The sequence below is a fragment of the Paramisgurnus dabryanus genome, chromosome 4 (genome assembly GCF_030506205.2).
Source record: "Paramisgurnus dabryanus chromosome 4, PD_genome_1.1, whole genome shotgun sequence".
NCBI lineage: Eukaryota > Metazoa > Chordata > Actinopteri > Cypriniformes > Cobitidae > Paramisgurnus > Paramisgurnus dabryanus.
In genome coordinates this window covers 14,764,536-14,779,774 of record NC_133340.1, presented here as the reverse complement: position 1 = coordinate 14,779,774, position 15,239 = coordinate 14,764,536, and the positions used below count along the sequence as shown (strand labels likewise).

Sequence of the window (15,239 nt, the reverse complement as noted above, 5' to 3'; positions counted from 1 at the left end):
ATGAGAGGTGCTGGACAGCTCCTGAGGCAAAGGACCGCCCTGCTGGACAGCGGCAAAGCCGTGGCGAGTCTCCGCCACTGCAGAAGGAAAAGGCAGTCTATAGAGCAGGCAGATGGAAATAGGAGTCTTTAAAGCAGGCAGCGGTGTCAGATACAGGACTCTGAATATAATTCCTGGGCAGCAGAGAGCACAGACAAAACGGGGGTAAAAAGCAGAAAACTGACTAGAACTATGAGTTAAACACGACAGGACGGGACAAGAAACTAGCAATGCTAGTAGCTGGTGAGAACATACACAGACGAACTTGCAACGAGACACTGAACACGCAGGGGATAAATACAGAACCGATTGGCCATCAAATGAGCTGCAGCTGTGAGTGACGCAGGTGAAGGAGATAACATAATACACCTGTGAGAGAGCCACGCACGTGAGAACTGTCAAAACAAAACACAAACACAGAGAAACCAAAACATAGCAATCAATATTCCGGTGCGTCTTCCGGAAATCGAATTTGTTGATGCATAGGAGCCCCTAAGGGGACATGGAGCAAAAATTAAATAAAGTTTAGTTTCGCGTGCGGTGTGCACATGTGAAAATATTGCGTGCTCACGTGAAACTATAGCGTGCTCATGTGAAACTTTTGCGTGCGCATGTGACACTATCGCGTGCCCACATGAAACTACCGGGTTTAGTTTCGCGAAACTTTCGCTTTCACGTGTGCTAAACTTGAAAATAAATTCTGCACATGAAGGTTTCGCGTGAGCACATGAAAGTTTCACGTGAGCACATGAAACTAAACTTTAGATTTTTTTACTCCAATGTCACCTTAGGGGCTCTGTAATATTAACATGAGATGAGCAGAAACAGTTGGAGCTTTAATTTTATGGTACGTTTCAAAAAGCCTACAGTATCGACATTTTACTATAACAAATAAAGTGCAGGCCTGTGACAGTATTTTCACAAAAAGTGTCCATTCAATCCAGAAACAGTACAAATAACGCATGAGCTGTGCATCCTAAACATGCTGTTATAAACAAATATATCATTAATAGGCTAAAAATCCATTTACGACTTATAAGCTGTCAAACTGCAGAATTTGGCTAAAAGATAGGACTCAACATGCCTTTAAATGCAATGTTTGACACGCTGCACTAAAATTCTTCTGAAAGAAAAAAAGACTTCACAAAAATATAATTTTTCATATTATATACCGCCTTTGAAAAACTTACTAAAAAATCATTAGTAAGACTATCCAATGACAGTTTTATTCATTACAATTATAGGGATTACAACACACAATTAAGACCCCCCCCCTTTATTTTCCCATAGAGTTCTAAGTATAGGGCATTATCGCATTTACTGTCTGTGGTCAGAAGAACGGCATCCTAAATCCACAGCTGGTAGTACTGATTAAGTACAAACTTGCTCTTTATGACTGGACAGTTCCAGTCATGTTCTTTTTATACGAAACATCAAACTGAAAAGACATTGAGTGGTTTTATTATTTGTTGGGTTTTCCATTTATCCTAATTAGTTTACATTTCCAGTAGGATTTCTTAAAGAGTCTTAATTGTGAACTCTGGGCCAATGAAATTCCGTCTAGACGTCTCCAGTCCCTCCAACCCTCCCTAAAGGGCAACGCGTCCTCTTCAGGGGTGGAGTCGGAGAATTCCAAGACTAACATTTTATAACGGGTGACGGTGTTGCAGTCGTGTTTAAAGTTAAGCCAAGAGAGAGCGACAATGAAAAATCTGCACCGTTTATGAATACTGAGGAAAATCATCCGAGGATAACCGTCGAACATAACAGATCGTATTACAAAGACCAAGAATTCGCTCATATGTAAGTTCATTCATCTTGTCGAGTCAGGTGTTATTTTTCAAACATTAGATCATTTTGGAAAATAAATGGCTGGCAGGGCTACACGCGATCGTCTTGGATTGAGAGGCCACGCAGGGAGATCTGCACATCTAGCTCGGCTTCTTCACAAGGACTGCATTCAACTTCTGGAGTTATATGTAAGTCTCAAACGTGCCTACTTTTTGTTCGTTTACAAAACGTATTTTGATATTTATGTACGCGTTGTTTCCAATGATGGTCTCTGGGGTCTGCGACCCGAACAACATATCTGTACGGCATTAGATTAGGAATGTCTGTGGGACGCTAATGAATTTGTGTGGCACAGAAAAGCCTACACTCGGTGGTTATCCAAACTTGGTGAGCGCACTGGGACATGTTACTGGACTATAAAGCGCGATTGTTCCAGTAATGAAGACATCTGGTTACCTGCCAAATTGTTCTGGTCCACCAGCCTCTCTCGCACGCTTGCTTCCTGAATGCTTGAGGCGCCCTTTTTGCAGAGGTGGACACAACTTGAGCATTTTAGTTACATTTTCCAAGCATATGTGCTTTATCAGAGTGTTTGTCTTGGGAAAAAACTACTAAAAAATGTTCACTACATTCTAAAGCATAGAATCATACTGTGTATTCCTTTTATATTGCACATTAAAATTGATTTAATACCTAATTACAAAAAATGTTCTTGAGTAAAAGTACAAAAGTACTTTTTACTTAAGTAAAAGTAAAAAAATACTAGATGTTTAATGTAGGATACTTAAATAATATAAACAAAAAACTTAAAATTATATGTAGTAGAGTCAAAATGATGATAATACGCTTTGGAATGTATGTTTTCCAAAGAAAAACACTGATAAAATACGAATACTTGAAAATTTACTTTTATCTAGAAAGTAAAAATACTTTAGTAGGCTAGTGTCGGCCTCTGCCTTTCTGTGTTTCGGCTTGCATCTTGGAAAAGAAACGTGGGAGCGGTTTTGGAATGTACAGGGGAGTCTTTTCATTTGGAAATAGGTGTGACTTATGATTCCTGTTCAGCCCACGCCAGCCCGTAATACGAAGGCGGATTAAGGCCAAGCTAAAATAAAAAAGTAAAACCATCTCGAGATTAAAGTCATTAAAATGCGAGAATAAAGTCATTACTTAACGAGATAAAAGTCAGAATAAATATAATTTCGAGAATAAAGTTGTTATTTAACGAGAATAAAGTTGTTATTTAACGAGAATAAAGTCGTAAAATTTCGAGAATGAAGCCAATTCAGTTTAGGCCTATTCTTTACGTTGTTTAATGCATTAAGACAGTGATTTAAATACACTATATTTACTACACACTATAATATATTATTAATAAGCTGGTCAAGCAGAAAAGCCCAGAATTTGCTCGTTTTCATTAAAGGAAACAAACGTGCACTTTAGCGGTTTGTGTTCTTATTCTGGGATCTTCTGCTTGCCTGTACACAGACTGTTTTATTAGTTAAATGTTTGCTGAATATTACTGTGTATTCAATGTTGTCTTTTAGGTTTATAAGGGGGTCTGAACTTAGTAAATAATAATAATAATAATACATATATAATAATAATAATAAGTATTTTTAATGCTCCCTTCTTAACTCAAAGCGCTGCAACAACAAAAGTAACAACAATAAAAACATTACAATAAAGTAAATAACATAAATAGACCATTATAAATTAAAAGAATAACTAAAAAGATGAGTCTTAAGAAGTTTCTTAAAACAGTCCAAAGTAGCAGCATCCCTAATGAACGCAGGTAGTGTATTCCATAACTTGGGTGCCTTAAAGGAAAGGCCCTTCCTCCCATAGATTTTAATTTGCAACGAGGTTGCATCAAAAAGAGAGAACCAACTGATCGGAGAGAGCGAGTAGGAATCGATGGGGTAATCAACTCACATATATAATCTGGGGCCAGCCTATGTACTGCTTTCTAAGTTAAAATCAATGTTTTAAAATCAATGCGCGAATGAACTGGAAGCCAATGTAGTTGTTTTAGCACGGGTGTGATGTGATGGTGTGAAGATGTGTGAGTCAAGAAACGTGCTGCAGAGTTTTGTACATATCGCAACCTCTTAATGAAATCGGCGAATACGTGCAATGTTTCTCAAGTGGAAAAAAGCAACCTTAGTTAGATTTTTAAAATGTGAGTTAAAAGTTAACTGGCTGTCAAAAATCACTCCTAGGTTGCGAACCTGATAAGAAGGGGTTAATTGAGCATTGTCCACTGAGATTGTAAAATCTTTACATTTACTAATGTTCGAGGAAATACCAATTAGTAAGACTTCAGTTTTTGAACAGTTTAGTCTTAAAACATTTTTGTTTCATCAACCCTTTAATCTCTAGCAAACTGTCAGAAAGTTGAGAAGAGGAAGAATTAAGTTAAGGCTGAGAGCTAATGTAAATCTATGTATCATCAGCGTAACAATGATAGCCCAGGCCGTACCTCCGAATAATCTGTCGGAGGGGGAGCATGTATATACTAAATAAAGCCGGACCCAGGACTGACCCCTGAGGGACACCCTGACAGAGAGGAGCAACCTGAGATCTGTTTGAACCCAGGTAGACAAATTGTGAATGATCTGACAAGTAAGATTTAAACCAATTCAACACAGTTCCAGATACACCAGTCCACTTTTGCAATCTATCCAGTAATATACTGTGACAGATGGTATCAAATGCAGCGGAGAGGTCTAACATGACCAAAATGCAACAAGCTCCCGAATCGGCAATAATGAGGAGATCATTAAGAACTCTAACCAGGGCGGTCTCTGTACTGTATCCAGATCTAAATCCTGATTGAAATGTTTCAAATAGGCTATTTGAATAGGTTATTGTTGAATGCCAACAACCACATCCTCAAGCACTTTTGCCATGAATGGTACATTTGAAATGGGTTGAAAAATTTGACAAGTCAGTGCCATCACTCCCAGGTTTTTTAAGAACTGGCATAACTGCAGCTATTTTCAAAGCAGAAGAGAAATTTCCTGAGTTTAGAGAGTCATTTACATTAGTAGTGATGTGATGTGACATAGCAGACAGACAATTTTTTTAAACAGTTGTAGGTAGCGGATCCAATATACAAGTAGTAGAATTCATTGACAGAAGAAGTTTTGAAATAAAATCAGAGTCAACAGTACTAAAACTTGTAAAAGCAATCCCTGAGATATTTGGAGAATGAACAACAACAGACTCAGAAGCATCCTCACAGGCAATCATATCATAGATATTCTCAATTTTTGTTGAAAAATAGTTGAGAAATGCATTGTTTTAATGAGAACAAGCCTAAAATGAAACCTCGGCCATACGATTAATATCCCCCATCACCTGTGCACTTTCATTAACAGTAGGTGTGCCTTCATGTGCGTAACTTTCCTTACAAAAATTAACCATGTTTTTACTACAGTTAAAACCAAAAAAACATGATAACTGTAGTAAAACTGTGGTAACCACAAAATAACCATGGTTTTGACAATCATGGTTTTCAAAAACCATATAGTTAAACCATGGCTAGTGTAGTAAAACCATGGTTTTTCTGATAGTAATCAATACACCAAGAAACCATGGTTACTATACTTTTACCACATTAAAAACCATGTGTAATTTTCGTAAGGGTTTACCCTACCCAATAAACAAAACCTTTATTCATTACGATTTTCTGTTCGTTGCATGCCTGTTTTATTAAGGTGTGCACCAAATTTTGTTCGTTTCAAATTATCTCCCCCCATATTGCCTTTTATATGAGGAAGATTCCTTTAAATTGCCTTTCTGAGCGCATCTTCTTCATATTGTTTTATTAATAAGACAGGTGTGTAATTTGGTATCTGCTTTGCAGATTTGCGACTTTATTCTCGTTAAATAACGACTTTATTCTCAAAATTATATTTATTCTGACTTTTTTTTCGTTGAATAATGACTTTATTCTCGCATTTTAATTACTGTAATCTCGAGATGGTTTTATTTTTTATTTTAGCTTGGCCCTAATCCTCCTTCGTACCTTAAAGTAAACTCTTGTAATAAAAAAAAACGAGACTTTAATAGGTGAGCGTGCATCATTCAGCGGACGCTCTTTTCAACTTTATTTATTTTATTATGTTCAGATGTACATTATGTACTTAATTTAGTGACTATTTTAACCTTTCTATCGCAATCTCTGTTTAAAACATGAAATTAAAGGTTGCTGGACATAAAGCCTCCTACTTCATATAGGCCTACGTGTGTTAAAGCTAAATGACGTCAAACTGACATTTCCCGCCAAATCTGACCAGAAACATCACAAATTATATGAACCGGGATGATGCAATGAGACAGCGTTGAACACTTATCTTTATGTAGTTGTTCATTAACTGTTTATTTCTTACCAAAAAGCCAACTAATTTCATTTATTTGCCTGTATAACCATTAATGAATTAGTCGGTAGGCTACATTTATATAGACCTGTAAATATTCTCACATATATAGAGTTGTAAAAATGTTTTGCTTTTATTAACCCTGGAGATCCCACGGGTCAAATTTGGCCAATGTTAATTGATGCTAAGTGAAGGGTTCTTGGGTTCTCAGGGTTAAAAATAATTTATATATAACCTATATAACAACTGTATCATTTTAATATGCTTCATTTTGGCAACTGAAAAATATACGGGCATCCTGAACACATTCCTCATTATTTTACCTCTTGCTTGTTTATTCTCTTGCTCTCTTTTATTTATTTATTTATTATGCAGAGAAAAAGTGAATCACTGACGTCTTCACCAGTTGCCGAAAATTATTTGGTATCCATTCCTCCCCTGACCCCTCAGCTGTCAGATGCAGATAAAATATCAATCCTGCACGCTGCGCTTCTGGAGTGTCAGCGGCTTCTGGATGATGCTATCACCCGTTTGGACGAGGAATTTACAGAGGTGGACGGCGAATATAAAAAACAGCGAACAACAGTGAGCGATCGTTTGGGACACCTGTTGGCGAGCACAAAGCGACTACTCGGGGATGGAAAGAGATTTGAAGCTGAAGTTAAAGAGGTGCTTTACCTATTTTTAAAGAGTAACTAAACCCTAAACTAACCTTTTTTAGTTCATGATCTGTAAGAATGGGGCATTATTAGTGCTCTTAATTGATTTTAGTAAGTTTATTGACATTTGGATATAAAGTGTTTTAATACTACAATATATGGTGTAAAAACGTTGAACTTCAGGTTGAACGGTGGCTACTGCAGTTGAATTTTCCTATTGGATGTTGGGTCCAAAAAATGCCTCGTGACGTAATCAGGTTCAAGCTCACCACGCCCTTGTTACGATCTCACCACACACTTAGTTCATCCCCTCTATCTCCGTTGGGATCTGCCCACTTTTCTTGCATTTTTCAAATATTGCCAGTGGGTGTAGTCAGGCTCTGAACAGGGGTTTAGTTACGCTTTAAAGAGACGCAAGATTTTTAGTTCAGCGGTTCTCAAACCTTTCAGCCTTGTATACTGTGCATCACTTCTTGGCCACCCAAAAAAAATTATGACATAAAACATTCCAAAACTAAATTTGAATTGAACAAAACATATTAAATTATTTAATGTAGTGCTGTCTAAGATTTAATTACACAGAATTTATAATAAATTAATTTATTTTATAAAATGTCAGTAAACCAGGGGGCCCCCTGGCACCATCGCAGGGCCCCCAGTTTGAAAACCACTGTTCTAGTGAATCTAAAGCTTTTCATTATTAGAAACTAATGACTTTTGTGATTGTGAAATTAACCAGGCGTTTACCCTGAATATGAGTGTACTTTGTAACGAGAAAAATTCAATTTTATTTGTATGTCGCTTTTCACAACTGATTAATTGATGTAAAGCAGCTTTACATTAATAAAAACAGGAGAAACACAGAAAAATTGGTGGGCAGAGTACAGCAGCTAAGATTAAACCGTACTAGTGAGCGTAGTAATAATGTACCATATAGAAGACAGTTCTAAGTTAAGTCAATGTCAGCTGACTCCCTAGGGGTTAAAAAACTCTAAATTTATTAGGGGAAAAAAGACCTTTGGAGATGTATAAATGGAATACAAGTAAATTGTGATGAGCTTCACAGCAGCAGGAACTGGGTCTGTAACCGTGGGTTCACACCAGCCGCGTTTGAGGCGTCAACATCGCATCTAACGCGTCTAGTTTGCCGCTTGAACATTTTGAGTTTACTTGCTTCATCTGCGCGTGAAAGCCGCACGTTAAATTGTAGTCATCGAGACATTTATGCAAAAATTTGTGTCATGGGAGGGGCTTCTGCAACTCTGCTCACTTTCTGTAATCACGTCACTACTAGAGCAAGCTCCTGATTGGTTTTCCGCCAAAGTTCAAATTTTTCTTTTTTTTACTTAATGTTTATTCGTTTTTAACAAAAATAACATACACTTTAACACATATGAAAGGAGAAAGGAAAAAAACAACATAAAAAACACATAATAAAAAAAGTAAATGATAATTTAAAAAAATGTGCAACTGGCGCGTTTGCAGCGGCAACGCTAGATTGGTGCCATTTGCGCGAACGAGGCGGAATCGCATCTATCGCGTCGCACTGAACAGCTCATTCCCAGAGTGAGACCTCCAGACGCGCGTCAACGTATCTTCACATCGACTTAACATTGAAATCACTCACGCTTGATGCCTCTACCGCGGCTGGTCTGAACACAACATTACTGTAGGTTTACACCAGCCGCGTTTGAGTCATACTGCGTCTAGTTTGCCGCTTGAACATTTTGAATGCATTTGCGCATCTAGAGCGAAGTAGACGCGCAGAAAAAGCAAGCATTTGACGTCAGACGCAAATTCGCGTGAAACAAAATGCACCATTCGCGCGTACCCCGCCACACGCTCAATTCGTGCCATTGATGCGGAATCGTGTCTACCGCGCCGCGCTAAATGCCTCATTCACGCCGCGAGACCTCCAGACGCGCATCAATGCGTCTTCACATTGACTTAACATTGAAATTACTCCCGCTTGACGCCTCTACCGCGACTGGTGTAGACACAGCATTAGTCTCCGTGTCCTCGGGTACGAGGACGAGACAAGAAAAGAGAAACAAAATCCTATTAGTGTAGGGGCCATTCGCATGTAATGCAAGTGTCAAACGGCATAGTTGTTGAATATCTGCTCGGTTCCAGACAACCTAACTATCTACATCTACCAGACGAATAATGTGAATGTTTTGTTCGGACAAGCTTACTATTGCAACATAAGTGTAATTACGAGATGAGTTATGTGAATGCTTTGTTAAAGAGACATTTCTGATAGTTTGTCCCATCCATGCATCTGTTTGTCCTTCTGTCTGTTTATCTAATATTGTGCTGAAAAAACAAACTTTTAAAAACTGATAAACATTTCTGTCTTTGTAAAGGTAATGGATGGCCGTGGGAGCTTTGGTTTGAAGATGTGGTTTCTGAGAGTACTGCAGGACCTTGTACACTGGACTGGCCAAATATCAAACACCCTCAACTCGCTGCCAGTGGAGATGGAGAAAGCAACAAGAACGATGTCCCAAAGCACAAGACGGGGGTCCAAAAAAATTCGGAAGTGAGACCCAGTGGATATGGGATCAAAAAGGAGTGCAAGGGAGGAGCAGAAGAGGATAGTATGTTAGGAATGAGATGAAGGAATTTCATTACAGCATAGTGAATGTAGAGAGTGAGAGACCTGGAGATACAATCATTAGACTGTAGCTTTCCAGCATATGGAGGGTTTAAATCTGAAATTTTTCATAAATATTATTATAACATTTTATCTTTATTATTTTTGGATATTTTTTTAAAATATTAATAAATAAATAGTACTGTTCAGAGGCAAATGCAATGAATGTAAATAGACATTAACCAGTTACAGTTGTTTTAAAACTTACAGTTTTATAATATTTTAAGATTAATGACTTTTAGATTGTTGAGTCTCAGACACTGCACAGTTTTGTTTTTTAGTGACTACACATTGCCTTTAAGCTCGACATGAGACTGTAACAGGAATAATGTATTTAAGGAAGACTATAAGATAACCCTCTAGCAAAGGCCAATGGTGCAAGATTAACATTATTAATTAAAAAAAGGGCGAAATGGGGCAGCTGTAGACTGAGAAACTATATATTAGTTTGCATATCGATATTCCCTTTTTTTTCTAGATTCACAAAAAAAATGTTCTTCAAATGTAAAAATATCTACTGTACACGTGAAAAAAATATCCTAGTGTTTCATACATTTTAAAGGCTATGTGTTTGTCTACATTTATTGTGAAAGTCTTATTTAAGTTGAGCAATGGAAAGTTTACAAAAATATGTACCCCAACACTAAAAACACTCATTGGACGCCCTCTACTGGCTACATAAAGTAATGCTTTTTATACCAGGTTAGATGTGACTCTTTCACCAATGTCTTAATCTCCAGGCCCATTGATTGTTGTTGTCTTAACTTTACACTTTCTTTAGTATGTGCTATATCTACTCAAACTGTGTGTGCGTGTGTGTGTGTTGTACGCCAGCCTTTGACGTAGGGAACTCACTTAAAAGAGGAGATGGTTATAGAGCCAAGCTTTGGCAGAGGACAGAGAAAATCAGTTCTGTATGTTACTGTATGAAGACTGTTGAAGACAAAGAAACACTGCTATTTAATAATTTATTATTAATGTACACTTGCACTGCAATAAATGGCAATATCTGAGCTGTCATTCAAGCTAGTTGCTGTTAATAACTTACTGTTTGAATAAAGTAGGTGTCTGTGTGCGTGTGCAACTGTGATAAAGGAAAATGTGTGTGTTTGGAAGAGTGGGTGTGGAGTGTATGTTTGTGAACTATGTATTTGTGTGTGTGTGTGTGTGTGTGTGTGTGTGTGTGTACCTGGTAATTATCACGTTGTGGGGACCAATTGTCCCCACAAAGATAGGAATACCAGTGTTTTTGTGACCTTGTGGGGACATTTTGATGTCCCCATGAGGAAACAAGCTTATAAATCAAACAAGATGATGTTTATTGAAAATCCAAGGTACAAGAAAGGTTTTTGTGATGGTTGGGGTTAGGGAATGGGGCAGGTAAGGGGAATAGAAAATACAGTTTGTATGGTATAAAATGCATTACGTCTATGGAATGTCCCCACAAAACATGGAAACCAGAATGTGTGTGTGTGTGTGTGTGTGTGTGTGTGTGTGTGTGTGTGTGTGTGTGTGTGTGTGTGTGTGTGTGTGTGTGTTGGATGAGTGACAGGATGCCTGTAAAAGTGGGAGGGGGTGTGCATTTGTATATGTGTATTTGTCTGAGTGTATGTGTGAGTTAGAGAGTGTGAGAGATTTGAGAGAATGTGTGTGTGCGTGTGAGAGAGAGAACGGGGGGGGGGGGGTGTACGCGATGTGTGATGTGTGTAATGTGTGATCTTGGTATTCCCGTGTGGTGACCAATCGTCCATACAAAGTTATTTTTTAATGAAAAAACTACCAGTAATTTTTGTGTGGACATTGGTCCCCATGATGATTATAAAATGTTTATGTTTTTAAATGTAAAATGCTGAACTTACAATATAAGTAATTACGTCTACGGAAAGTCCCCACAATGTATAAAAACAAACGTGTGTGTGTCTGCGTTATGAGAGAAATGAGGAGTGTGTGTATATGTACAAACACGTGCCTTTGTGAGATCACCAGTGAGTGTATGCGTTAATTTATGAAGTTTCACTTTAAAAAGATGAAACTCCAGTGTTTACTGACCATTGCACGTATGGAAATCTCAATGTTTACATTGTGTGTTTGCTAGGTTGTTGCCTGTTTTTGTAGTCTGTCTGTATGCGTGCGAGCGAGCGAACATGTGTGTGTGTGTGTGTGTGTGTGTGTGTGTGTGTGTGTGTGTGTGTGTGTGTGTGTGCGTGCACGCACGCGCGTGAGCGCGATGAGAGTGGGGGAAGGGCGTGTTTAGATGTGGGTGTGTGCGTCAGAGGTTTGTGTGTGTGTATGATCCAGAACCGTCTGAATGACAATTTATCATGCAATGTGTTCAGATTGCATGTGAATATTTCCGAATCTCTGAATTGATATATGACACAGTATATTATACTTTGTGTGATAAAAGTGGTATGTGTATAATCCATTTATCAACATCAGGATCAACCTTCCCATGCAGGTAACGGTAAAGAACGCAAACTGTATTACTTAACGATAAGCGATGAACACAAGCGAAATAACATTCATTGACTGGTCAAGAATAAATAAAATAAACATTTTAATCTGTCTAAAATCACACTAGACACAGAACTGTCGATATCATATCATCAAATTAGCTTTGAGACAGACCCAACCTGGGACCAATTCTTTAATGTTTTTTTTGGGGGGGGGAGTACATATTTTCATAGTTCAAATAATTATCAATTAGCAGAATGAAAATATATTATACTAAACAATAATCAAACTGTAAAAATTAACAAATGAAGCAATGAACTTCAACAATCAACTTAGCTTAGAAACAAACCCAACCTATACTAGATGTTGCGACCAATTCTTAAAGGGGGGTTTTGGATATACATATTTTCATAGTTCAAAATATTTTTAATTAGCAGCTAAACAGATTTAAATGCATTGTGTTTTAAATACAAAATACCTCAGAATCAAACTGTTTAAATTAACAAATGAAGCAATAACAAGTGCCATTTTTTCTGACCGCACGTCCTTCCCCCCGCATGTGTGTGAATGGTAGAGTCCGAAAGAACCTGTACATACACAGAGTGAGCGCGAGCGCTGCATGTGAGAAGGCAGCGCGCAGAGGGAATGGCGGAGATCGCTTGCTCGCTGTTTGATTACCGGGAGCCGCCGACGCTGGACAGCGACGGGGAAACCAGCAAGCCGCCGCCGCCGCGAGGGTGAGGGAGTAAACATACTCGATAAAAAGTAACATTTTAGGACATGACACTGAGTTTTGAGCTCGAAACCGTCTGCCACTTTCCGTTACAACAAATGTATCTAAATGACAAAAGTTTATATATCGAGAAAAAGATAAATATAGCTAAAACGATTTGATTTATTCAGTTATAAAGGAAAATGGCTGTTTATCTAAGTTATCTCAATCTGTTTGTTATTACAGGTGTCATGTAAATGACACTCAGATGTAAGTATGACAGATTCATAATTTTCCCAGTGTTTAAATATTTTTGAAATAACCTAAACTGCAAAAGCGTTTTAATCAAGATTAACTCTGAATAAACATCTGCCTGCGCGCGCGCGTGTGTGTGTGTGTGTGTGTGTGTGTGTGTGAGAGAGAGAGAGAGAGAGAGAGAGAGAGAGAGAGAGAGAGAGAGAGAGAGAGAGAGATAGTCTTTTCGACAGTGTGTGTGTGTGTGTGTGTGTGTGTGTGTGTCTGTGTGTAAGAAAATGAAAAACTGTGTGTGTGTGTGTGTGTGTGTGTGTGAGAGAGAGAGAGAGAGAGAGAGAGAGAGAGAGAGAGAGAAAGAGAGAGAGAGAACTAAAAAGAGTGTGTGTAAGAGAGAGAGAGAGAGAGGGAGAGAAGATGGGAAAGAGTGTGGGTGTGTGCGTTTGAAAGAGATAAAGAGTGTGTGTGTGTGTGTGTGTGTGTGTGTGTGTGTGTGTGTGAGAGAGAGAGAGAGAGAGAGAGAGAAGGAGAGAGAGAGGCAGTGTGTGTGTGTTTGAAAGAGAGAATGGGAGAGAGATCGAGAGAGTGTTTGTGACTGTGTGTGTGCGTGCGTGTGTGTCAGAGGGAGAGTGCAGGTTTGTGTGTGTGTGTGTGTGTGTGCACATGGGAGGAGGGAGAGAGCAGAGCGTGAGAGAAAGAAACAAGTACAGTGTGTGTATGCGTGTGTGTTTGAATGTGTGTGTGTGTGAAAGAGAGACTCTGTGTATGTTTGCATGTGTATATGTGAGGAAGGGAGTGTGTGCGTGACAAAGACAGACACAATATGTTGATGTGTGTGTGAGAGGGAGTGTGTGTATGACAGAATGAGCGTGTGATTGCATACAGTAGATAAAAGGTTGTGTGTGTAGAGTGTCTGAAAAAGGTATGTGTACGTGCGGCTCAGGTTGTCAACAAGTTGATCTCCCCCATTGGAAACAAACTGATTATAAAACATAAAATAATGTCATAATTAAGCAAAGTGTATGTTGGAAAATCACCACCATGATTGAAAAGCAAACATATGTTGTGTGTGTGTGCGTTGGGTGTCCTAAAATCACTTATGGTCCCCTTTCAGAATACACCCTAATAAACATACTAAATAATGTCATAGTAGATTTAGAGGATAGAAAATATAATTTGGTCATTATTAAAACAATAAAAGTCATTGAAAAGTTTTCAGCATGAATAACAAACTTGTGTTTGGGTGGGGTGGACTGGACCCCCCAGTAAAAGGTATAGTCAAGGTGAGTTTTTTAGGTTCGGGACATGTGTGTGTGTGTGTGTGCGCCACATTGTTGGTGCTGAAAACATGTATATTTTAATGGATTTAATGTCGGGAGAGAGTGCAAGAGGTACGCAGCCTTGTGTGTGTGTTTGAATGACAGTAGTACATGAGAGACATGGACAGTGCATTTGAGAGTGTAGGGCAGGGGTGTGTGTGTTAGAGAGAGAGAGAGAGAGAGAGAGAGAGAGATAGGGAAGGAGAAAAGATAACAGCAACATTTAGATCTGTGTATGTGTGTTTATGGGTAACCAATGGGAGTTATGTGTACGTATGAAGTATAAAGCCAGTGGATAACTGACAGTGAGTGTGCGTGTGAGTTTTTGAGTTGTTTTTGGAAGGAAGAGCTGGACAAACAGGTAGTATGTGTGTTCGTGAGAGCATGTTTAAATATAATGTATATAGGGAGAGAGAGAGAGAGAGAGAGAGAGAGAGAGACAGGGTAGATGAAGCAAAAAGATTCTGACATGCATGTAGTGTAAAACTCTTGTATTGAAACACAACCAGTAGTGCGCAGAACGTTTTATCAAAAAACCCTACCCAGAAAAGATTTTATTGTTTTGGATTCTGTCCTATTAATAGTTCAGACAACTAAAATAAATGTACATTTACACATCTGAAAGACGCTTTTAACTAAAGCGACTTAAAGTTAATTCAATCTACACAAATCTTTAATCAGATGAACTACAAGAACAGTGAAAACTTCATTCATGTGTGTTTTAGGTGTATTATGTCTTTTTAGATGATTTCCCTAAAATCTTTACATGAAATAAAATTAGACCTGAAGTAAAAAGGGTATGCAATGAATGTAAATCAGATATGATAACTTGATATTAGAAGAATTTGTTGATAAATCTTTGATTTTCATTGACAGACTTCATGATCTTGGCAAATCTCAGCACAGTTTGAGATGTTGTCGAGATCCTCTCTGAAATTCCTATGAAAAACCTATGCAACAAAACCATGGTAT

At 38.3% G+C, this 15,239-nt stretch overlaps 2 protein-coding genes across 2 annotated transcripts in view; both read left to right on the top strand.

Moving 5' to 3' along the window:
* Positions 1-1,651: 1,651 nt before the first annotated feature.
* Positions 1,652-9,969, top strand: cntf (ciliary neurotrophic factor). Its single transcript, XM_073814256.1, has 3 exons — positions 1,652-2,018; positions 6,591-6,884; positions 9,241-9,969. Exons 1-3 carry the CDS (start codon positions 1,908-1,910, stop codon positions 9,418-9,420), a joined length of 585 nt encoding a protein of 194 aa, XP_073670357.1. The 5' UTR covers positions 1,652-1,907; the 3' UTR covers positions 9,421-9,969.
* Positions 9,970-12,604: 2,635 nt separating this feature from the next.
* LOC135746693 (uncharacterized) overlaps positions 12,605-15,239 on the top strand; it is a 22,197-nt gene continuing 19,562 nt past the window's right edge. The window contains exon 1 of the mRNA XM_065265349.1: positions 12,605-12,721. Coding sequence (XP_065121421.1) covers positions 12,630-12,721 — 92 coding nt within the window. The 5' untranslated portion in view covers positions 12,605-12,629. The remainder of the gene's footprint in view (positions 12,722-15,239) is intronic.